At 37.4% G+C, this 25,172-nt stretch overlaps 1 protein-coding gene across 12 annotated transcripts in view; it reads right to left on the bottom strand.

Moving 5' to 3' along the window:
• The window catches only part of KIF27 (kinesin family member 27), an 86,416-nt gene that overhangs the window by 58,150 nt on the left and 3,094 nt on the right, over nucleotides 1-25,172 (bottom strand). For 10 of the 12 annotated variants that reach the window (XM_034967500.3, XM_055091945.2, XM_055091941.2 and 7 more), the window contains 4 exons: nucleotides 22,035-22,419; nucleotides 15,196-15,396; nucleotides 9,830-10,788; nucleotides 6,432-6,575 (listed from right to left, as the gene is read on the bottom strand). In XM_034967500.3, the coding sequence (XP_034823391.1) occupies nucleotides 6,432-6,575; nucleotides 9,830-10,788; nucleotides 15,196-15,396; nucleotides 22,035-22,332 (1,602 nt within the window). In that variant the 5' untranslated portion in view covers nucleotides 22,333-22,419. Of the gene's footprint in view, nucleotides 1-3,580; nucleotides 3,659-6,431; nucleotides 6,576-9,829; nucleotides 10,789-15,195; nucleotides 15,397-22,034; nucleotides 22,420-25,172 lie in introns of those variants that run through there. The other 2 variants (XM_055091940.2, XM_034967501.3) reach the window with 2 other exon arrangements.

Raw genomic sequence — 25,172 nt, forward strand, 5'->3', positions numbered from 1 at the left:
TTTAACATCACTTTATAAATTACTGATATAACAAAAAGACTTCAAAGGTGAGTAAAAAATGTAGATTTGAATAATAGGATTAACAGTGCCCAATGACTGCAGAATGCATATTCTTCTCAAGTACCTCTGTAACATTTACAAACATTTGCCTTATTCTGAGCCAAAAAGCAAGTTTCAATACATTCAAAGGACTGAAATCAGAGATAGTATGTTATCTGATCACAATGCAATAAAAATTGATTAAACAAAAATAAATCCCCCATGTCCTGTAAATAAAATAACTATGTTATTCACAAGTCAAAAAAAAAGTCACAATGAAAATTAGGAAACATTTTGAGCTCAATGTGGAGTGCAAGTCAAGATAAGCTTAGAAATATGTAAGCTTATCTTGACTTGCACTCACAAAGAAGAGAAGCTAAAAATCAATATACTAAATATTCATCTAAAGATGTTAAAAAGATAGCAGGAGGTTACCCCAAAAGTAGAAGGAATTAAATAATAAAGGGCAGAAATTAGTGAAATAGTGAACAAACTAATGAAATAATGAACAAACATACACTAGTGAGGATTAACAAAGTCAAAAATTGTCTCTTTGAAGAGACTAATGAATTGGTAATTTTACTAGCTAGTGAAACTGCAAGAAAAAAAAGTGAGAGAAGGCACAAATAATCAGGAATGAAAAAGGGGACATGTGACTACACAGTCCCCTTTATTCATTAATAAAGATATTAATGAATAAAAGACTATCATAAACAAACTTATGCCAATACATTTGAAAATTATATACAATGGTCAAATTCCTAGAAAAATAAACCTTATCAAAACTGGAGGAAAAGAAAATACTAATATGATTTAATTCATAAAACATACCCCCAAAGAAAATTTCCAGTCCCAAATGCTTAACAGGCTAATTCAACCAAACATTTAAGAAAGAAATAATACCAATTTTCACACACCTTTCCAGGTATGGGGGAATTAAATAATCTACATTATGAGGCCAGCATAACTTGTTACAATATCTGACAAGAATACTATGAGAAAGAAAAATATAGGACAAGCTTACTGACAAATATAAACATCACACTAGCAAACCAAATCTAGGTCAATTGTGCAGAAGAGTTAACATAGCAGACCTGACTGCTATCTTTTAGAAGATCTGCTATGAGGTTGTCAGATGTCTGAGAACTTGGATTTTGGGAGTGTTCTTAAACACTCTGATAATACTGACTCACTGTGCTCAACTGTTTGCACAATCAATGTGGTTTATGCTGTACACCTGCTTTCCTTGTAGTCTGGGACTTTGGTTCATGCTAGGCAAAGGGTGCCTTCATGACCCACGCATCCTCAATATAACCCATAGGCACTGAGTCTACTTAGTTTCCCCGCCAGATAACATTTTATAGGTGTTGTCACAACTCATTGCTGGGGGATTAAGCACATCCTCTGTGACTCTGCTGAGAGACAAGTCTTGGAAGCTTGTGCCTGGTTTCCTCCAGACTTTGTTCCATGTGTCTTTTTCCTTTGCTGATCTTGCTCTGCATCCTTTCACTGTAATAAATCCTAGCCAGGAGAATGAATATATATTGAGTTCTCATAGTACGTCATCCAATCTGAGGGTGGTTTTGGGGAACCCCCAATACAACAGTACATCACAACATCAACAACAAAAAGGGTTTATTCCAGGAATAAAAGATTGGTTAAAAATCAGATCAATCGGCCGGGCACTGTGGCTCACGCCTGTAATCCCAGCACTTTGGGAGGCTGAGGTGGGCAGATCATAAGGTCAGGAGATCGAGACCAAGACCATCCTGGCTAACACAGTGAAACCCCGTCTCCACTAAAAATGCAAAAAAAAAAAAAAAATTAGCCAGGCGTGGTGGCGGGCGCCTGTAGTCCCAGCTACTTGGGAGGCTGAGGCAGGAGAATGGCATGAACCCAGGAGGCAGAGCTTGCAGTGAGCCGAGATCACACCACTGCACTCCAGCCTGGGTGACACAGTGAGACTCTGCCTCGAAAAAAAAAAAAAAAAAAATCAGGTCAATCAGTGTAACTCACCATATTAGCAGAATAAGGAAGAAAAATCATATGATAAAGAAAAATCATTTGATAAAAATCAATATCCATTCATAACAAAAATTCTCAGTTATTTCCTTAGTTTGGGAAAGGGTAAATTAAAAATACCTATAGAAAATATAATACTTCAGAGTGAAATTTTGAAAGCTTTTCCTCTATGATTGGAAACAAGACAAGGATGCTTTCTATCACCACTTGTATTCAACACTGCATTGGAGATCCCAGCAAATACAAGAACGTATTTTTATAATAACTGTATTGAGACAAAATTCACATACTATAGAATCCAACTATTTAAAGTATACAATATAGAAGATATAGAAGAAGAAAAAGATACAGAAGGTGAAAGGATTATAAAGGAAGAAATGAAACTGTTACTATTTGCAGATGACATAATTATAAATGAAAATCCAAAAGAATTTACAGATAAAATATTAGAATTAAAAAGCAAGTATAGACTGGGCACGGTGGCTAACGCCTGTAATCCCAGTACTTTGGGAGGCCAAGGCAGGTAGATCATTTGAGGTCAGGAGTGATTGACTGACATGTTGAAACCCTGTCTCTACTAAAAATACAAAAAAAATTAGCCAGGCATGGTTGTGCATGCCTGTAGTCCCAGCTACTAGGGAGGCGGAGGCAGGAGAAGCACTTGAACCTAGGAGGCAGAGGTTATAGTGAGCCGAGATCATGCCATTGCACCCCAGCCTGGATGACAGAGTGAGACTCTGTCTCAAAAAAAAAAAAAACACACACACACACAAGTTTATAGCCAGGCGTGGCAGCGGGTGCCTGTAATCCCAGCTATACAGGAGACTGAGGCAGGAGAATCGCTTGAGCCCGGGAGGCAGAGGTTGCAGTGAGCGGAGATTGTGCCACTGCGCTCTTATCTTGGGTGACACAGTGAGACTCTGTCTCAAAAACAACAAAAAACAGAAATTACTTCCAAAAAGTTTGGATCTTTTCCATTTATCTTGGGAATTTTGAAGGCTCCCCACCTGATGGTAACTATAGACACTCCTGATCAAAAACTGAGTTTAGTCAGGTTGCTGGATATATAATGTATTAATATCTAAAAATTAGTACAGTTCCACATACCAACAATTAGGGAATTTGAAAAATAAAATTTTTTAAAGATTCCATTTATAGTGACAGAAAAAAAATCAAGTACCTAAAAAGAAATCTATAAATTATTTGCAATATTTCTGCACAAAAAAATGTAGGCCATTACTGAGAAAAAATAAAGGAAATCTAAGTAAATAGAGAACAATACCATGCTTATGGATTAGGAGACTCAATCAAAATATGTTCATTAATTCTAAACATATATAAATGTAATTCAATGTTAGTTAATTAATGTTAACCAACTTGATTGAATCTTTCTATAATGTATACATACATCAAAACATTACACTGTATCCCAGAAACATACAAAATTATTTGACCACGAAAAATAAATAAATGAAAATAGCATACTAAGTGAAAGAAGTCACACACAAAGGCCACTTACTGTATGATTCCAGTTGTATGAAATGTTTAGAATAGGCAAATCCACAGAAGTAGAAAGTAAAGTGGTTTTTGCCAGGGGCTGAGGAAAAGAGGAAAATGAGGAGTGACTGCTAGTGGATACAATATTTTCATTTTCATTTTGGGGTGATAAAAATATTCTAAAATTAGATGGTTTGATGGTTAAACAATTCTGTAAATACATAAAAAAATCATTGAATTGTATATTTGAAGGGCTGCATTCTATAGTATGTGAATTATATCTCAATAAAGTAATTATTTTAAAATTTTAAAAATTAAAATAAGATTTATATGGAACAACCAAGACATCTGGGGAGTGGGGAGGGAAGAAGAAAAGCAGAAGGCCTTGCTCTACAAAATATCTAGACTTACTATAAACCTACAATAAACAAGAAATGTGATCTTGGCTCAAGGAGATACAAATCAACCAACAGAATAGAAGGCCAAGAAATAGACAAGAGATTCATGCACAAATGGACCTTGATTTATGATAAAGATAGATTTATGATAAAGATAGCACTCAAAACAATTGTGAGAAGATGGTTTCCAATAAATGATGCTAGAACAAATGAATATCTATATGTTTAAAAAATGAAATTTGATCTTTACTTTACTCCATACACAGAAATCAATTCCTGGAGGACTATACAGCTAAATGTGGAAGGCAAAACAATAAAGCTTCTGGAAGATAATATAGAAAGTATCCTCAGAGGAAACAATTGGGGAAAGGAAAAACTTATTAAATAGAGAACAAATACCATTAACCATAAAGGAAAAGATTGACGAATTTGATTACAATAAGAACTCTTCATCAAAGATACCACTGAGAGTAAAAACCAAGCCACAGAAAAATTATTTGCAATCATGTAAGTGACAAAGCGCTCACACCCAGAATATACAACAAACTTCTACAAATTAATCTAGAAGACAGGTAACTCAATAGAAAAACAAACAAGAGACTTGAATGAGTACTTCACAAAGGAGGATATCCAAATAGCCAAAAACATATGAAAAAAATGCTCAACCTCACTAGTCATCAGGGAAATGCAAACTAAAGCCACAATAAAATGATACTACATGCCTACCAGATTGGCTAAGATTTAAAAATTAATAACAAATGTTGAGAAGCATATGGAACAGTGAGAATGCTCACATGGAATAGTGAGAATGCTGGGTGGGAGTATAAAGTGGAAAACAATCTGGTATCACCTACAAAAGTTAAAGATATATCTACCCTATGGCCTAGCAATTCAACTCTTAGGCACAAATCTGAAAGAAATATATGTGCATGTGCACCGAGAGACACTGAAAATTCACGAGAAAATTTCACAGAAAGCCACAAATGTCCATCAAACAGTAGAACAGAAAATAAATTGTGGTATAGTCATAACAATAAAATCCTATGTAGCTATAAAACTAAACAAACCACAGTCACACATTACAGATAAAATATTAGAATTTACAGAAAAAAATATTACGCTTAAAAAGTGGATGAATCATAACAATGTTCAACAAAAGCAGCCAGATACTGAATAAGCTATACTGAATAAATTAATAAAAATTCCAAAAACTAAACTGTAGTGTTGAAGGATACATATTTAGATAGTAAAACCATAAGAAAAGCAAAGAAATGATTACCATGTAAGTCAAGAGAGTGGCTCTCTGAGGAAGAGGGAGGAATAATAATTGTAAGGAGGCACTAAAAATTTTGAGGCGCTGGCAGTTAGCAATTTCTTGACCTGGTGGTGGTTACCCAGCTGTTCTCTCTGTGATAAATCACTGATTAATATGTATTGTTTTGTATATACTTTAGTTTTATGTTTTTAAATTATTATACAATTAGGGCCAGGCATGGTGGCTCATACCTGTAATCAATCTCAGCACTTTGGGAAGCTGAGGTGGTAGGATCACTGAGCCCAGGAGTTCGAGACCAGCTTGAGCAACACAGTGAGACCCTGTCTCCACAAAAAAATCAGAAAATTAGCTGGGCACAGTGGCATGCACCTGTGGTCACAGCTACTCATGAGGCTGAGGCGGGAGGATCACTTGAGCCTGGGAGGTCGAGGCTGCAGTGAGCTGTGATTGTGCCAGTGCACACCAGCCTGAGCAACAGAATGAGATCCTGTCTCAAAACAAACAAAACAACAACAACAAACAACAACAAAATACAATTAGAAGGGTTAAAAAAGAAAACAAAAATCAAACAACGTAAAAATCAAAATCTGATGTGTGCTGGATCAGATTATTTCTCGGGGCATTAGTTATTCCCTGATAGGAAGCTAAAGGCTTTAAATGATATTAACTATTTGGGGTGATGGGAGAAGCCACAGCCAGGGAGTTTAATATGTAGAGGCATACTATGTTATACTGTAGACATATCCATGTTAATATAATAGGAAAGCTAAGATAGAAAATTTGAAAGATGTAAGCAAAGTTAAAAAGCAAATCACTCACGAGGTGTAAGAGGATAATTTAATACATTTTAAAGTTTAAATTATGTATTTACCATCCAACTCCTAACAATATTGCATTTCCTAATACCTTGGCAAACAACAGGAAAGAAAAGTATGGAAAAATAACTATGATATGATTTATAAATTAATTTCCTGGGTATTATCTTTATATTTCTAAAACCAAAGTCAGGCTAACAATAAAAATGTTTCCATTTAAGCAGATTTAAAGGAAAAACTAATAATTCTTTCAGGTGCCTATGTTCAGAACTCTTCAAATGAACATCCTTTTTTTAAGTTCCCATTTATCATTTAAAATGCTACTGTGATTAGTTAGGTACTATTTCAAGAAAATCTACAGAGCTAGATGCATTAAGAAACTACCTGCAGTCTATTCACTTTTTGCGCTTCTTTCAAAGATACAGCATGCCCTTTGTTTTCCTGTACCATCGTCTGCACTTGATTCTTCAGTTCCTTCACCTCCAGTTCCTTCTGATTAAATACTACTTCATCAGCAGCAAGCACACACTAGTGGGGAAAGAAAGCACAAGTGACATTCACCACGGAAAATAATCAAGAAACCCCATATGATAACACAAAAATGGTGATTTGATTATAGCTTGATGATGTCTCATAAATTTTTTTTCATTTTCAACTTTTTCTGATTTCTTTCTAAGAAAGGCAGAAAGAGTTGAGAGAACCTACCATTGCTATAACACAGGAATTCATTACCATGAAGACAGAAGATTTTCCTGATTTTTACTTCCTGTATATAAAAACTAGTTGTTTTGGTTCTAGAGTACCTTCACTAAGATTTTTACAAGTTTGCTAGAACTGCTATGAGATTTTAATGTGGATCACTCAAAGAGCTCACATTTTCCAAATTGACATACAGGGTTATAAGAATACATTAGGGCATTTGAATGAAGCAGATTTGCTGATTTTGTACACTTTCATTATGAAGAGATATATTTTGAAGATGTCTAAAAATGATTAAACAGTTTTACTTTTTGGTTTCTAGTAAATTTGCCGATTTTTAAGTACATTTGGGATATGTAAATAATAAAGTAGTTTTTAAATGAAACAAACAGAAAATTATTTGTCGAGAGCCTCATTCCACATATTGGCTTGGCATTTTAAAAATCTCACTAAATAAGATGTTGGTGTGGATGCGGTGATCAGGGAACACTTCTACACTGCTAGTGGGAATGTAAACTAGTACAGCCACTATGAAAAACAGTGTGGAGATTCCTTGAAGGACTAAAAGTAGAACTACCATTTGATCCAGCAATCCCACACTACTGGGTATCTACCCAGAAGAAAAGAAGTCATTATACAAAAAAGATACTTGCACATGCATGTTTACAGCAGCACAATTCGCAACTGCAAAATTGTGGAACCAAACCAAATGCCCATCAATCAACGAATGGATAAAGAAACTGTGATATATATATATATATATATATATATATATAATCACAACTCCTATATAAACCAACTCCTATATGTGTCCCAACATTCAAGCTTCCAATTACCAGTACTTCCTGTTCCACCAGTTTCTTATACTAATGAGGAAGGGCCTGCTCTACCTAGACAGTTATTACCTTTCAGAAAAAAAAAAAAGAACTAAAAAAAAGATTTAAAAAGTATTACCTTACCTGTTTTTATGCTATTATTTATTTATTCATTTATTTTTAGAGACAGGGTCTCACTCTGCCACCCAGGCTGGAGTGCAGTGGTGCAATCATAGCTCACTGCAGCCTTGAACTCCTGGGCTCAAGTAATCCGCCCACCTAAGCCTCCCGAGTAGGTGGGACCACAGGCGTATGCCACCATGCCTGGCTAGTTTTTTGATTTTTTGTAGAAACAGGGGTCTCATTTTGTTTCCCAGACTGGTTTCAAACTCCTGGGCTCAAAACGATCCTCCAGCCTCAGCCTCCCAAAGTGCTGTGATTACAGGCATGAGCCACTGTGCTGGCTGAGACTAGTACATTTTAATGTACAGATCTTAATGTAACAAGATAGTTTCAAATCTCATATTTCAAGTAACTAGAAATTTCTGCTTGTTGAGTTTGGTATAATAGGAAAGAAGAACATCCACAATTATCTGAAAAAATCAGTGAAATACTTCTCCCTTCAAACTATACAATTATGAGGCTGAATTTTCTTTACAAACTTCAACCAAAACATATTGCAACAAACTGAATACTGAAGCAGATAAGAAAATCCAACTGCCTGTTATTAGGTCAGATGTTAAAGAGATTTGCAAAAATGTAAAGGAATTCTACTCTTACTAAAATTTTTTTGTGTGTTGGCCGGGTGCAGTGGCTCATGCCTATAATCCCAGCACTTTGGGAGGCCGAGGCGGGCGGATCATGAGGTCAAGAGATGGAGACCATCCTGGCCAACATGGTGAAACCCCGTCTCTACTAAAAATACAAAAATTAGCTGGGCATGGTGGCATGTGCCTATAGTCCCAGATACTCGGGAGGCTGAGGCAGGAGAATTGCTTCAACCTGGGAGGCGGAGGTTGCAGTGAGCCGAGATCACACCACCACACTCCAGCCTGGCGAGAGAGAAAGATTCCATCTCAAAAAAAAAAAAAATTGTTAGAGAATATTTTTTATTAAAAATGCCCTTTATATTAACATGGAATTGGGTTACTGTTAGTTTTGAATGAATAAATAGCTTAGATTTTTTCAGTTTTAATTCTAACACAGTAAATATCAATAGATATAATCCACATAAACAAAAGCTCTTCGAGGGATCTCGCTTTAAAAGTGTAAAGAAGTCGTCCTGTGATCAAAAAGTTTGAGAACTTGAGCACTGCCGTAACAGAGGATAATACAAATGCCTTCTTTATAATATTACATGTAAAAAGGCTTTGAGGAAATATGTCTAGCTAGATAGAGAAATAAGCTTAGAGCTTAAAAAAAAGGAAATATACTTAACTATATTTCCTTTTTAACTAAAAAGCTATCTTTTTAAGTTTTCCTATTTTGAAAAATGGACAGAACCATGGAAGCTGGGAACCATGTTGTCTCAGGAACAACTGAAGGACCATTCATTTGCTCACTAGCTTGCAAACTCCACCCAAGCAAGCAGTAACTAGGTGTGTCCTGTCCTCCACTATTCCCACGACATACAATCTTCACACAATAAACAGTTTCTGAATGAAAAGTGGGGAAATGTAAATCTGAACTCAATACACGTACATGTAACATGTATACATGTATATACCTACATTCCTTAAACATTAATAAATATGCTAATTTGTTGGGTTTTTTTAAAACCTATACTCCAAACACAAGAGATGAAGTATTTTTTTCTTTCAAGAACTACTGACCGAGAGAGGGAGAAAAACTCAGTAAAAGATAACTTAAGTTTTATTTCCGAAACAAGTTTATTTTCAGTCTCTAAATTGACAACCAGGTCCACAAAGTTCTATTTAATAAATATAACAAATTAAAATACACTTTAACCAAAGGAGAAAGGAGGAGGAGCCAAGAAGGGTATGAATTGTGAGGAGGAAGCAATAGGAAAGGGGAGGGTAGAAAGAACAAAGTAAGAGAGGCAAGTGGGATTCCATATATAAATCATTTTTTAAAAAAACCTAAAATTCCAAAATCACTCTTAGAATTTACTTGCCCAAATAAATTTAGTCCTTAAAAGAGTTATCCATAACAATGTCTAAATATGTTAACACATGTACCCCCAAAATATGTACATCTATTATGTATCAATAAAATAAATAAATAAATAAATAAGTGATGTCTAAGTACCTGGCATTTCTTAAGCTCTCTCTTCAGCTGGAGAACTGTAACATGCTGTGGTCCTTCTTCCAGACTTGCAGTGCCTCCGATTCCTCGAAATGAGGTGAGGACAGCCTTCCTGACCTCTTGGATCATGTTAAACCACTCCTGCAGTTTGTGTTGCTGCTTTTCGTTTAGTCTGACAGTATCTTTTAGGTCAACCAGGAAGGTAAAGGCTTCTTCTACACAACACTGGTAACCCAGACATTCTCCTTGAAGCTGAGCTACTTGCTCCTCAAGAGAATGAATCCTATTTGTATCAGGACTCCCTTCTCGATTGATCTGGGTAGTTTGGCTGACACCAGCCTGCTGGCTTTGCAAAGCTTCTCGAAGCAATTTAATCTCAAATTCCATTTCATCTATACGGTCTGACTCGGGGCTGAAGTTTACAGTGGGTTTGTTTCTAATGTTCCGTGCTCTGTTGGCATATTTGAGAGAATTTAAGGACTCATCAAAATTCGAGGAGGAAGGGCTGACACATGTGATCATGACAGTCTTAGCACTGCCTCCCAGAGAATCTTTCAGAAGCCGGGTAATTTTAGCATCCCTATATGGAATATGTGAACTCTTCCTGCGTGGGTCCCCAAGAGCGCTTATTACATTTCCTAAAGCCAGCAATCCACTATTGATTTGAATGGATTCTTTGAACCGTTCACCAGTATTCCCCGTTTTGGTTACTCTTTCTGATCCTGCCAAATCCACAAAGTGGAACTTTGAGACAATATGCCGAGGGGAATACCATGATCCATCTTCAGCTGCCTCCATATTTTTATGAACTTGACAAATGCTGATTGTAAAAATTGCATGTGATCTGCTGGAGTGCTCATTCATTTGAGTGGTACCTGTATGTCTGGCTGCATTCCCCATCTCCAAAAGACTCATCACTTCACCTGCACTCTCCACATGGCATTCCTTGGCCCCAACAATCACTTAAAATAGTAATAACATGTTTTTAAGCCAAGTTTTCATCAAAACCTAGTATAGTTAACAGTTACCATTTGCTAAACAGCCTGGCCAAGATAGTCCCTTTTTTAAAAAGTCAACAGCATTTCAGATAATAACAATAACATCAGCAACATCATCAAATAATTTTAGATAATCTCCCAAAGAAACTATTTTAACAGACAGCACTTATTTTGATGTTTATATTCTAAAAGCTACAATTTTTTGAAAAAACAATCTAGTTTATCTTGAGTCATGAGTCACACTCAATTCCTTAAAATGACTGACAAAAGAAAAACCCTTCATTCCAGTCTTCTGATTTGTAAAGCCTAACAGATTAATCCTTTTTTTTTTCTTGAGACGGAGTCTCGGCCTGTTGCCCAGGCTAGAGTGCAGTGTCACAATCTTGGCTCACTGCAACCTCTACCTCGGGTTCAAGTGATTCTCCTGCCTTAGCCTCCCGAGTAGTTGGGATTACAGGCATGCGCTACCACACCTGGCTAATTTTTTTGTATTTTTAGTAGAGATGGGGTTTCACCACGTTGGCCAGGCTGGTCTTGAACTCCTGACCTCAGGTGATCCACCTGCCTTGGCCTCCCAAAGTGCTGGGATAACAGGTGTGAGCCACTGCACCTGGCCTAAATTAATCTTTTATAAATTAATCAAATATATAATTCAAAAAAGTTAATCAGTAGATTAGAAGAATTAATTAGTATCAATTAAAAGGCATTCATTTTTTTTTTCAGTTTTGTTAATAATCAAGCCATCCTTAGCTTTTATGTTTTTTGGTATCGTGAGGTCATAACCAATGAAGAGTAAAAAATTCAATACAAATAAAGTTGGTTATTCATTTTAAAAACAGGTATGGTTTACAAATAAAGTTGGTTATTCATTTTAAAAACAGGTATCTGTTTACCTTGCATCAGAGTGCAAGGTAAACAGGTGAGATGGCAATTAAAAGAAAACACTTTGAACACCATAATGTACCATACTCAAAAAAGAAAAAAAAAGTTTTTATTTCAATCGCAGAATGAACTAAAAATAACCTACATTTACTACCCGCATTATTTGTTTATATCCAAAAATATTTCTTTTTTTTTTTTTTTTTCTTGAGATGGAGTCTCGCTCTGTCCCCAGGCTGGAGTGCAGTGGCGCAATCTCAGCTCACTGCAAGCTCCACCTCCCGGGTTCACACCATTCTCCTGCCTCAGCCTCCTGAGTAGCTGGGATTACAGGCGCCCACCACCACGCCTGGCTAATTTTTTGTATTTTTAGTAGAGATGGGGTTTCACTGTGTTAGCTAGGATGGTCTCGATCTCCTGACCTCGTGATCCACCTGCCTCGGCCTCCCAAAGTGCTGGGATTACAGGCGTGAGCCACCGCACCCGGCCTATATCCAAAAATATTTCAAAGAGAAGTAGGTGGACTTAGGAATTGAATCAGAGAAGAAAAGCTCCTGATTTCATGCTCAAATTATATTGCCATAATTCCTCTTTACTCAGATACTGTCACATCACTATTTCTTTAAAAAATAATCATTTCAGTTTCATTATTTCCATCATGACACTTTTTAAACAACCCAGTTCATTTAAAGTCCTGTAAGTCATAGTAAAACTTTCATTAAATTTTTCCAGTGTTAGGCTATAAGTTAGCACTATGGTTCTCGAATCCAGATGCAAATCACCTGGTAGCTTTATAAAAAGAAAGTGCCAATGCCCAGGTACCATCTCAGACCAATTAAATCAGAATCCCTGTGAAGTAGGACCCAGAAATCAGTATTTTTAAAAAGCTTCCCACGTGTACTAATTGTGTGGCAGCCAGCATGGACATCACTGCTTCACACAGAGATTCTAAAGAAATATGTCAAACAAATGCACTTTACTTGTGAGTGGGACATTATGTAAGACATACTGTAATTTAAGATCATTTGTAACATCCTTCCAAAATTTTTTCAGCATTGATATCAGATATGAAGTATTTTGATCAAGTTTATCAAGAGTGATAGTGAAGTGTATATACTTCTATCCTGCTTGATATTTTACAAAGAAGCATGTATTATTTTTGTAACTCTTTAATAAAAGATGAAAACATTCAATAATTGTATTCCATAAGATAAAGGAGCTCAAAACATCAGTCTGAATTCTATCCAGAAGAGATAAACTGTACTGAATTATCTAATAAGACCATAAGCTACCATATATAGTTTCTTCTTAAAAAACAAAAACAAATACAATTTCCTCAACCATGCAGGAATGCCAGGACAGGGCTATAAAGATGCAAGATTTGCTGCCTCCTGTAGGCTGCTATTTGAATGACTAAAGCCATCTTACTTTCCTAACTTTCCTAACTGCTAGGAAATTCCCTCCTCTGGCAGGATCTCCAGGAAGATTCTACTAAATATGGTTTTTAGGGGAAGAAGACATCCAAGAATAGGCCAGGCATGGTGGCTCACCCCTGTAATTCTAGCACTTTGGGAGGCCAAAGCAGGCAGATCTCTTGAGCCCAAGAGTTCAAGACCAGCCTGGGCAACATGGTGAAACCCCGTCTCTACAAAAATATACAAAAATTAGCCAGGCGTGGTGGCGGGCGCCTGTTAGTCCCAGCTACTCGGGAGGCTGAGGTAGGAGGATCACTTGAGCTCATGAGGTTTAGGCTGCAGTGAGCTGTGATTATGCCACTGCACTCCAGCCTGGCTGACAGAGGTAAGACCCTGTCTCCAAAAAAAAAAAAAAAAAAAAAGAATAGTCACTTCAATATTGTTAATAATAGTTAAAACCTAGAAACAGCCTAAACGTCCAACAATGGAATATTAAATAACTATAAACACATTCATAAGACAAATTACCATATAAACATGAAGAGTCATAAGTATGAAAAATATTTAATCATATGTGAAAATGTTCAAAATATAAATATTAAGTGAAATATAAAATGCAAAACTGTGTGTAGGGTTGCAAGTATACATTTTTTAAAAATTATATGGGCCAGACACGGTGGCTCATGCCTGTAATCCCAGCACTTTGGGAGGCCGAGGTGGGAGGATCACGAGGTCAGGAGATCAAGACAATCCTGGCTAACACGGTGAAACCCTGTCTCTACTAAAAATACAAAAAATTAGCTGGACATGGTGGCGGGCGCCTGTAGTCCCAGCTACTCGGGAGGCTGAGGCAGGAGAATGGCGTGAACCCGGGAGGCGGAGCTTGCAGTGAGCCCAGATCGCGCCACTGCACTCCAGCCTGGGTGACAGAGCAAGACTCCATCTCAAAAATAAATAAATAAATAAATAATATGTACATAGAAAAATAATTCTGGAAGGAAACCCACCAAAAAGAGAAGTTGGTATTTCTAGGCGCTAGGATTAAAGATAATCTTTTAACTTTCTTCCTTATACTTTCCTGTTTTCAAAATACTCTATGATGAACATGTTAGCTTTTAAACCAGAAAAGCATAAATTGTTATTCTTTAAAATATTTGCAGTTTGAGCCTCCCATTCTAACCTTCTCCCATTTCCAACAAATGGGTATTGGTTAATGAAATTAACAGGCTACTAATGCAGAAAGTCAGACCTTGAGGAACACAACAAAAAAAACAGTAAATGTCAATATCAAAAAACAAAAATATAAACTCTCAACTTTAAAAAAAGAGGAAGAAGTATGTGTGCTGGGACAAAAATCAAAGAAAAGAAAGGCAAGTTCTGGGTCAACTTTGATAAACACTTAAAGCAAAAGCCACCTCCAATCTCATGGTAGAGCTGAGAGGAAGAAAGATACAAAAACAAATTTAGCCTATATCACAGTCTCATCTGAAGTCAGTCTAGAGGGAAACAATGATAGGAAATCAGTATCTTGCATTACAAATTAATAACTTCACCTTACCAACCAGTCTGAACTACTTTTTCATCTGAGTGATTTAAGAGAGATTAATAGGCTGGGAGCAGTGGCTCACGCCTGTAATCCCAGCACTTTGGGAGGCCGAGGCAGGCGGATCACGAGGTCAGGAGTTCGAGACCAGCCTGACCAACATGGTGAAATCCCGTCTCTACTAAAAATACAAAAATTAGCCAGGCATGGTGGTGCACACCTGTCATACCAGCTACTCGGGAGGCTAAGGCAGGAGAATCACTTGAACCCAGGAGGTAGAGGTTGCAGTGAGCCAAGATCGCACCACTACACTCTAGCCTGGGTGATGGAGCGAGACTCCATCTCAAAAAAAAAAAAAAAAAAAAGAGAGAGAGGGATTAATAATAAAGCTGTTCAATTTAAAAGTAAAAATAAATTCATTTTGCTTCTGCATCTGTTTTTAAAGATTCCTTGGAATATATCCAGAAACTTAATTAAAGCATTAAAGCATGTCTGTTTGCTAATGAAGGCAACTGATTAAGTGGGCTACTTTACCTGTGTTTCCTTTTTCATCTTCTCGGATGTGAAGATCCTTCATGGATGTCTCCAATTCTAGAAGATCTCTTAGGTCTTCCTTGTACACTTCTATATAAGATACTTTTACATTAAAGTCAATGCTAGGATGTTCAGAGATGCTTTGAAATATTTCTTGAATAGCTCGAGGAATGATACCCTTTTGGCCCTCCACAACTGAAGCTGAAAATTTAGAAAAAGAAAGCACATCTGGAACTTAAAACAAAAGAAAAGCTACAACCCCAAATTTATAGTTAATTTATTTTACTACATTTCTATATATTATAACTTTTTTTTTTGGCGGGGGGACGGAGTCTTGCTCTGTTGCCCAGGCTGGAGCGCAGTGGTGCAATCTCAGCTCACTGCAACCTCCGACTATCAAATTCAAGCAATTCTCCTGCCTCAGCCTCCTGAGTAGCTGGGATTACAGATGCCCACCACCAGGCTATTATAACTCTTTTAAACCACAACTATAAAATTAACGAGTAAAAGTTTTCACATGTATCCCCTTACCAAGAATTCATTCATGTATTCATTGAACAAATATTTATTTAGTATCTACTATGTGCCAGGCACTTTTCTAGGACTCTGCAATCCACCAATAAACAAAACAGGGAGAAAAGAAATCCCTTCCCTGGTGAGATTCTGCTAAAGACAGACAATAGCAAAAAAGAATAACTGATAAGTGAATTATATGGCATATTAAAAAGTGTTAATTGTACCTGGAGGAAAAAAAATACGGCAGGGTAGGGGGACTAGAAGTGTAACTACCAGCCGAGAGATGCTTGCAACTTTAAATAGGAAGGTCATGGTGGGCATCATTCAGAAGGTGACATCTGAGAAAAGACTTGAAAGAGGCCAAGCGCAGTGGCTCATGCCTGTAATCCCAGACTTTGGGAGGCTAAGGCAGGCAGATCACTTGAGCCCAGGAGTTCAAGACCAGCTTGGGAAACATGGTGAAACCCTGTCCCTACTAAAAATACAAAAATTAGCTAGCTAGGTGTGGTGGCCCATGCCTGTAATCCCAAATATTTGGGTGGCTAAGGCAAGAGAATCACTTGAAGCTGGGAAGTGGAGGCTGCAGTGAGCTGAGACAGTGCCACTGTACTCCAGCCTGAGCGACAGAGGGAAACTGTCTCAAAAAAAAAAAAAAAAAAAGATTTAATAAGAAAATATATTTGAAAAGTCCCAGGAATGAAACAGACATTAAGTGGCACAGGTGAATTTCAAAGCAGGTAGATATGGTAGAAATGTATATTTTAATATAAATGATAAAACTATATGGGGTGGCATTTTATTCCATAAATAGGCCATACTGTGGTGGCTCACACCTGTAATCCCAGCACATGGGGAGGCCGAGGTGGGTGGATCGCTTGAGCTAAGAAGTTTGAGACAAGCCTGGGCAACATGGCAAGACCCCTTGTCTACAAAAAATACAAAAAATTAGCTGGGCATCGTGTTGCATGCCTATGGTCTCAGCTGCTTAGGAGGCTGAGAAGGGAGGATTACTTGAGCCTGGGAGACAGAGGTTGCAGTGAGCCAGGAGACAGAGCCTAGGTGACAGAGCAAGACCCTTTCTCTAAATACATACATACATACATACACACATACGTACGTACGTACATACATAATCTTTCCCAATTCACTGTTCATTAAATACCAGATCCAGAGAGGTGGCCCTTGGCTCATAAAACATCATTCTACACAAAGGGCTTCCCCTGCCCAAAGCCACTCCACCTCTTGGATATTCACTACTACTAGTGGGAGCCACGTTATAAAAATGTTGGTGCTTTTAGATGATATATAATTTCTAAAGCAGAAAAGAGCTGTAAAAAGCAGGAAACTGACCCTAGGTAAGACCAATCTATTTCACAGTCCTTTGCACTAAAATATCTTTCTCTTTAGATCATTTATTATGGTCTGGGTGGAATCCCAATCACTGGAGCACAATTCATTTACGTTGGCAAGAATGGTTTTTAAAAAAAATTCTTGTATCATATTTCTTCACGTCACCAAGTGTATCTGTTCTGAGATTTCTGGATGGGGTGAAAAGGTGCAAGGAGCTTGAGAGTAGAAAGGGACAACAAGAAAAGACAGGGACGTAAGCCAGAGTTGATGGCGACAGAGAATGTGTGCAGAAGACAGGTGCAGAAAGGCCAGTTATGCCCAGGCCTAGACCCTCAGTTCAAGAATGAGGAAAGAAACATCTCTACACCTCTTCTCCTCCAGCACTATCTAAGCCCACAGCTTCTACAAACCAGAACACAGACCGGTACCATAACATCATGAGTAAACACTTATTTCTGCTCCCACTTGTTTCAAAAAGGAGTTAGAGCAGCTTTACAAATAGGCGTAGGAGGGACTCAAACAGATACTTCTACATCAGTGTTCACAGCAACATTATTTACAGGAGCTACAAGGGGGAAGCAAACCAAATGTCCATCAAAAGAAGAATGGATAAATAAAACACAGTATATACATACAATGGAATGTTCTTGGAAAAAGGAATGAAGTTCTGATAGGTGACATAACATGCTAAGAGAGAGAAGCTAGACACAGAAGGAAAAATACTGTATGATTCCACTTCTTTTTTTCTTTTCTTTTTCTTTTTTGAGACAGGGTCTCACTGTGTCACCCAGGCTGGAGTGCAGTGGCACAATCATGGCTCACTACAGCCTTGACCTCCCGGGCTCAGGCGATCCTCCCACCTCAGCCTCTGAAGTAGCTGGGACTACAGGCATGTGCCACCACATCAAGCTAATTTTTTTGTTGCTTTTGTAGAGACAAGCTCTCACTATGTTGCCCAGGAGTGCAGTGGTGCCATCTTGGCTCACTGCAACCTCCACCTCCTGGGTTCAAGCGATTCTCCTGCCTCAGCCTCCTGAGTAGCTGGCACTACAGGCGCCCACCACCACACACGGCTAATTTTTGTATTTTTAGTAGAGATGGGGTTTCACCATGTTGGCTAGGATGATCTCGATTTTCTGACCACATGATCCACCCGCCTCGACCTCCCAAAGTGCTGAGCTTACAGGCGTGAGCCACCACACCCGGCCCACTTTTATGTGTTTGGTTTTGTTTTGTTCTCTGAGACAGAGTCTTGCTCTGTTGCCCACACTGGAGTGCAGTGGCACGATCTCAGCTCACTGCAGCCTCTGCCTCCCAGGTTCAAGTGATTCTCCCGCCTCAGCCTCCAGTAGCTGGGATTACAGGCGCACACCACCACGTCTGACTGATTTTTTTGTATTTATAGTAGAGATGGGGTTTCACCATGTTGCCCAGGCTGATCTCAAACTCCTGAGCTCAGGTGATCCTCCCAAAGTACTGGGATTACAGAAGTGAGCCACCACGCCTGGCCTCCACTTACATGAAATACCTAGAATAGGCAAACTAAAAGAGACAGAAAGTAAATCACGGATTATCAGAGAATGCGGGGAGAGCTGTTGCTTAATGGGTACATAGCTTCTGTTTCGGTGATGAAAACTTGGAAATACTGGTTATTATTGCATTAACAATTAGTATATTTGATGCTGCAGAACCTACACTTGAAAGTAGTTAAAATGGTAAGTTTGGTGATCTTTATATTTATATGTACTTTATTACAATTGTAAAAATAGTAAAAAAAAAAGTGTATGAGATAAACTTAAAATAAGTGGAGGGAAAAGCTGAGACTTTAAAAGTTTCTGTAGGCTAATTTAGAAAACTGCCCATCATTTTTAGCATTGTTCCATGGAAAATGTATTCCAAGCAACAAAGAGTTGACTTACAAATGAAACTTAAAAACAACTTGCTTCCAAGTCGAAGATTACCAAAGTTCTGGTTTTTGGCAACAATCGTTCTGAAAATCCGAGTTTCCATCAACTTTGAAGGCTGCCTTTCCCCTAATTTAAGAGGCAAGACTGCCATCATGTGGCAAGTAAAGTTAAGTTGTGGGTTTTCTTCTAATACAGTACAAAGGAAGATTCCCTTTTAAGAGCTTATAGGAACTAGCCTGTAGGAAATATCTAAACCTTTCAAACTGTAGTATACATAAGCAATCTTGATTATCCAGAATAAATAATTGACCAGAAATAGTTCAGTTATTCCCCACATCTATAGATAACAAAGCACAATTTAAAAGACGTATCAAAAAGCTTAATTTCAAATATTTATAATAAAGCTCCAATATGTATTTTGATAATTTAAATATAAAATTTGCAATGTTAGTCTTATATTCCTGAAATAAACCATTTCCAAAAGAAAACCTGCAAAGTTTTATACCTCAACAACTCTCATTTAGCTATTATATGGTATTTAAAGAGTACACAAAAGTTTTTGGAAAAGGCTATACCTTGTAAAGGTAATTCTAACATTCTGAAAAGCAGGAAAATGAATATTAGCTAAATAAGCATCATATTTAAAAATAAAGCCAGGTGTGGTGGTTCACGCCTGTAATCCCAGCACTTTGGGAGACTGAGGCAGGGCGGATCACTTGATCTCAGGTGTTCAAGACCAGCCTGGACAACATGGCAAAACCCTGTCTCTGCAAAAAATTAAAAAAAAAAAAATTAGTCGGGAGTGGTGATATGTCCCTGTAGTTCCAGATACTTAGGAGGCCAAGGTGGAAGAATCTCGTAAGCCCAGAAGGTTGAGGCTGCAGTGAGCTGTGATCGTGCCACTGCACTCCAGCCAGGGCGACAGAGCAAGGCCCTATCTGAAAGCAAAATCAAAAACAAAAAACAAAGTGAGACTGTCTCTACAAAAAGGTTTTTAAAATAAAGTAAAATACATTTTAAAATAAGAGAGTTTAATTCTGCCCTAGTGCCCAGCACGGTAACCTAGACACTGCAGATGCTCAATAAATATTCACTGGAGGGGGAAAAAGAAAACATTATTTGCATGGTCTATAACCAAAAAGCTGACCCAGAATTGGTGTCCTATAGAGACATTCTGGGAAACAGAAAATGCTCACTAAAACATCAAAAAATAAATCCAACTTTTTTTTTTTTGAGACAGAGTTTGGTCTGTTGCCCAGGCTGGAGTGCAGTGGCACGATCTTGGCTCACTGTAGCCTCCGCCTCCCAGGTTCAAGCGATTCTCTGCCTCAGCCTCCCAAGTAGCTGGGATTAGAGGCATGTGCCACGACGCCCAGCTAATTTTTGTATTTTTAGTAGAGACAGGGTTTCATCATGTTGACCAGGCTGGTCTCAAACTCCTGGCCTCAAGTGATCTGCCTGCCTCGGCCTCCCAAAGTGCTGGGATTACAGGCGTGAGCCACCACGCCTGGTCTGAAATGATATTTTACATTGTTAAATGCAAAAAGAAAGTTATAGAATCACAGGTATAATATCTCATTAAACAAACAAAAACCCAAAAAACTACACAAGTGAGTAATATGCATCAAACTTATTTCTTTGGGGTGAGAGGAGCTGTCACTTGTTTAATTTCTTATGCATCACTTGCAATCCTTCTTATAATAAATATTTCTTTAATTTAAAAAAAGTAGAAAGAAAACACCATCCAAAATGTTCTTAATGGTCCTCTATTTCTTCTGATAGAGGGAACTTTAGAGCAATTAAAATATGTTAGGACAATAGATAACTTCAATAACTTTTTCCCTTACAAAATTAAAATAGTACTCATGGTCTCTTAATAATAAAAAAAAAAGATAGCTATAATTAAGTCACCAGCTTCTGAACATTTATAACTCCTATTGGTATAAAGCACATAATGGATCATTAGGATTATAAAACATTTGCCAATCAAAAAAAAAAACCCTACAATCCTAAAGAAAAGCCACAATTTATACTAGAAAAACTGAATTCTTTTTATTGTAAGACGCTGAAACAATCTAGTATCTGTGATCTCCTAATCCTGCAGAATATACAGATTTTTTTCTTTTAGTTGGAGAGTATTGGCTTCTTAAGGCTCCTCCATTTTAATCTTTGGAATAAAGATTTCCTGAAACTACACAACCACCCTCTGAGCCACCTCCCATCCATGCATTTAATGAGAGAAGTTTCTTTTTTAAAACTTTTTTTTTTTATTGTTTCAGCTCATATGTGAACAGCTAGAGAAAAAAGTTTCTGAAAGCCATATATTTTACATTTGTGAAATATGAAAATAGAAAAATATTGAGAGCCACTATTCATACAGAGAATACTAACTAAAACTTTAGACAATGATGCATATGTGCACTACTCAAAAGTTTGTTTTTAGTGGAAAAATATAAATACAGTAAACAATCTTAACAGAGGACTTGGCTGTCAATTCCCCCACTCTATTACCAGACACTTAACTAAAATGATTTCCAAGGTTCCCTTCAGCTCTGTATGAGATCCTATGATTCCATCTTTTCCAAACTATAATTATAAGCAGGAGAAATTATGCCCTAAAATATTCAGAATTTAAAAAAGAAATCTGGCTAGAATATGAAAAAGAAAAGATACTTTACATAATAAATTTTTCCTACGGTCCCTAAGTCCTGATTGCGGGACTTTTAATATTTACAACTGGCTTGTTAAAGAATGCAAAATCTAATCATGTTAACTCATTTATCTCTATTTTAAATTCTGTTCAAAATAACAAGGGCTGACCACTGAAAACTATTTTAAACTTCTTTCCTCAAGCAAATATAATCCTAAGTTAGATTGCTTAATGAAACTTCAATATTTAAAAACGAATCTTTCAAAGATGATGATCTTATGATCACATTTGATTACATGATTCATTCCTTCACTATTCAATCAATATGCTAAACACCTACCATGTGTCAGGTATTGGTCATATTTTAGCTTCTTTCTAGCATCACAAATAAAAGTCAAAGAGTATGAGAATCTTACCAATATGGCCCCCTCCAATGGTGTATGTCTTCCCAGATCCAGTTTGTCCATAGGCAAAAACAGTTGCATTATAGCCCTCAATGAGTGACAACACTAGGGGCTTTATACATGTGTTATAAACTTCATCTTGAGTGGAATTTTTGCCAAAAACAAAATCAAAAGTGAAGACTCTATCTCTCCCAATGATAACTTGCTGGCTGTTTGGAATAACTCTCACACAAACTTGATGATTATGAAGAGCTTCTTTGCAAAGCAGAGGTCTAATTCTTACAGCAACTTTTACTGGTATTTCTTCCATGGCAACTTAGATTTTACTAAATAGATTTTCTATTTAATGTTCAGTATCTAGTGTGAGAGACTTCCATCTTATGTAAGATCTGGATTCCTGTGTAACAAAAATAAAAAGCAAATTTAATTACTGATTCCTTGTATCCCAATAAACTAACCACCTTCCAAAGCAAAGTCAATTAGAACAGGTTTTGTTCCAATACAACATAGTTACAAAGAGTAAACCTGTCTTGTAAAATACATCGTAAATTTGTAGACAAAATAGTATGTCTTGGGTTTGCTTCAAAATAATCTAGTTGTGGGGTCCATGAGTTGATAAATGATGAAGCTAGGTGATAAGTACATGGGATTCCATTGGGCCTTTATTTCTACAGTAATAATGTTTCCCAGTTCATTAATCTAAATATTAAATAACCAGGGAGTTAGAAAATTAAGGCAAGGAGATAAGTAAGGAACTGTACACACTTTTTTTGTTTGTTTTTTGAGATGGAGTCTAGGCTGGAACGCAGTGGTGAGATCTCGGCTCTCTGCAACCTCTGCCTACCAGGTTCAAGTTATTCTCCTGCCTCAGGCCTCTCGAGTAGCTGGGGTTACAGGCGCCCAACACCACACCCAGCTAATTTTTGTATTTTTAGTAGAGACAGGGTTTCACCATATTGGCCAGGCTGGTCTCAAACTCCGAACCTCAGGTGACCCGCCCGCCTCGGCCTCCCAAGTGCCGGGATTACAGGCGTGAGCCACCGTGCCCAGCCTGTACATGTGTTAAAAACAAACATTAGTACTAGATTTTATAGCTATGCATTGAAAAATAGCATCTCCTCTTTGCCACAATTATTAGAAATAAATCCATGAAAATAGTTTTAAGAATTTCAGTAAGTCAACATAAATTTAAAACTAAATTTTTATTCAAAAATAATCAAAACTAACAGAAAAACTACTTTTTCTACTTCTAAATATTATGTTGTACTTTTTTCTGAAGATCTCTGCTAGAATTAATACATTAAAAATTAAATTGTTGGCTGTAGTTTCCTGGCTAAAAATATATATAAACAAATAATTGGTAACTACATTTACAATGAACACTTTTTTTTTTTTTTTTTTTTTTTTTGAGACGGAGTCTCGCTCTGTCGCTCAGGCTGGAGTGCAGTGGTGCGATCTGGGCTCACTGCAAGCTCCACCTCCCAGGTTCACACCATTCTCCTGCCTCAGCCTCCGGAGTAGCTGGGACTACAGGCACCCGCCACTATGCCTGGCTAATTTTTTCTATTTTTAGTAGACATGGGGTTTCACCGTGTTAGCCAGGACGGTCTCGATCTCCTGACCTCGCGATGCGCCTGTCTTGGCCTCCCAAAGGGCTGGGATTACAGGCGTGAGCCACCGCGCACGGCAGAACACTCTTTTTTTTTTTTTTAATATATATATTTTATTATTCTTTAAGTTCTAGGGTACATGTGCACAACGTGCAGGTTTGTTACATATGTATACATGTGCCATGTTGGTGTGCTGCACCCATTAACTTGTCATTTACATTAGGTATATCTCCTAATGCTATCCCTCCCCCCTTCCCCCACCCCACAACAGGCCCCAATGTGTGATGTTCCCCTTCCTGTGGCAGAACACTCTTGAAAATAAATGTAAAAAACAATTCCATTTACAATAGCATCAAAAAGAATAAAATACTTAGAAATAAATTTAACAAAAGATGTGTAAAACATATAGTCTGAAAACTATAAAATACTGTTAGAAGAAAGCACAAGTTGTAAATGAAAAAACATCTCATGTTTATGAATTGAAAGATATATTAATATGTCAGTATTCCCCAAATTATCTACAGACTCAATGCAATACCTATCAAAATCTCAGCTGACTTAGTTGCAGAAATTGACAAGATGATCCTAAAATCACAGAAAAACTCAAGAGACACAGAATAACCAAAACAATATTGAAAGAGAACAAAGTAAGAGGACTCACACTTTCCTAATTTCAAAACCAAACAACAGTAATCATGATAGTGTGGTACTGGCATAAAGACAGACATATAGATCAACAGAATAGAATTGAGAATCCAGAAATAAACCCTCACATTCATGGGCAAGTAATTTTCAACAAAGGTGCCAAGACAATTCAACTGAAGTATAAGAATACTCTTTTCAACAAATGGCAATGGGACAATGGATAAAATAATGAAGTTGGACTCCCTACCTCATATCATATACAAAAGTTAACCAAAAATGGACCATAGACCTAAACATAAGAAGTAAAACTACAAAACTCTTAAAAGACAGGAGTAACTCTTTATGACCTTGGATTTGGCAATAATTTCTCAGATATGACACCAAAAGCAATAAAATAAAAAATACCAATTTGAACATTACACATTGTATACATGTACTGAAAAACCACACTGTACCCCATAAATATGTACAATGATTCTGTCAAACAAAAATAATAATAAAAGCAAAAAATAAGGATGAAGTATAGATTAAAAAATAAGTAAGACCCAGCCTGGGCAACATAGTGAGACGCCATGTCTACAAAGAAATTTTTTTTTCAATCAGCTCAGCATGGTAGCACGCACCTGTGGTCTCAGCTACTCGGGAAGCTAAGGCGGGAGATTGGCTTGAACCCAGCAGCCGGAGGTTACAGTGAGCTGTATCTGCACCACTACACTATAACGTGGACAACACTATAACATGGACAGCAGAGCAAGAACTTGTCTCAAAGAGAGAGAGAAAGAGAGAACGAGAGAAATGGGGGGGGGGCCAGGACGGGGAGGGAGAGGAGGGAGGGAGGGAAGGAAAAACGACATCAAAATTAAAAACTTTGTGCCTCGAAGGAAACTACCAAGAA

This window comes from Pan paniscus, chromosome 11 (assembly GCF_029289425.2).
Source record: "Pan paniscus chromosome 11, NHGRI_mPanPan1-v2.0_pri, whole genome shotgun sequence".
Classification (NCBI taxonomy): domain Eukaryota; kingdom Metazoa; phylum Chordata; class Mammalia; order Primates; family Hominidae; genus Pan; species Pan paniscus.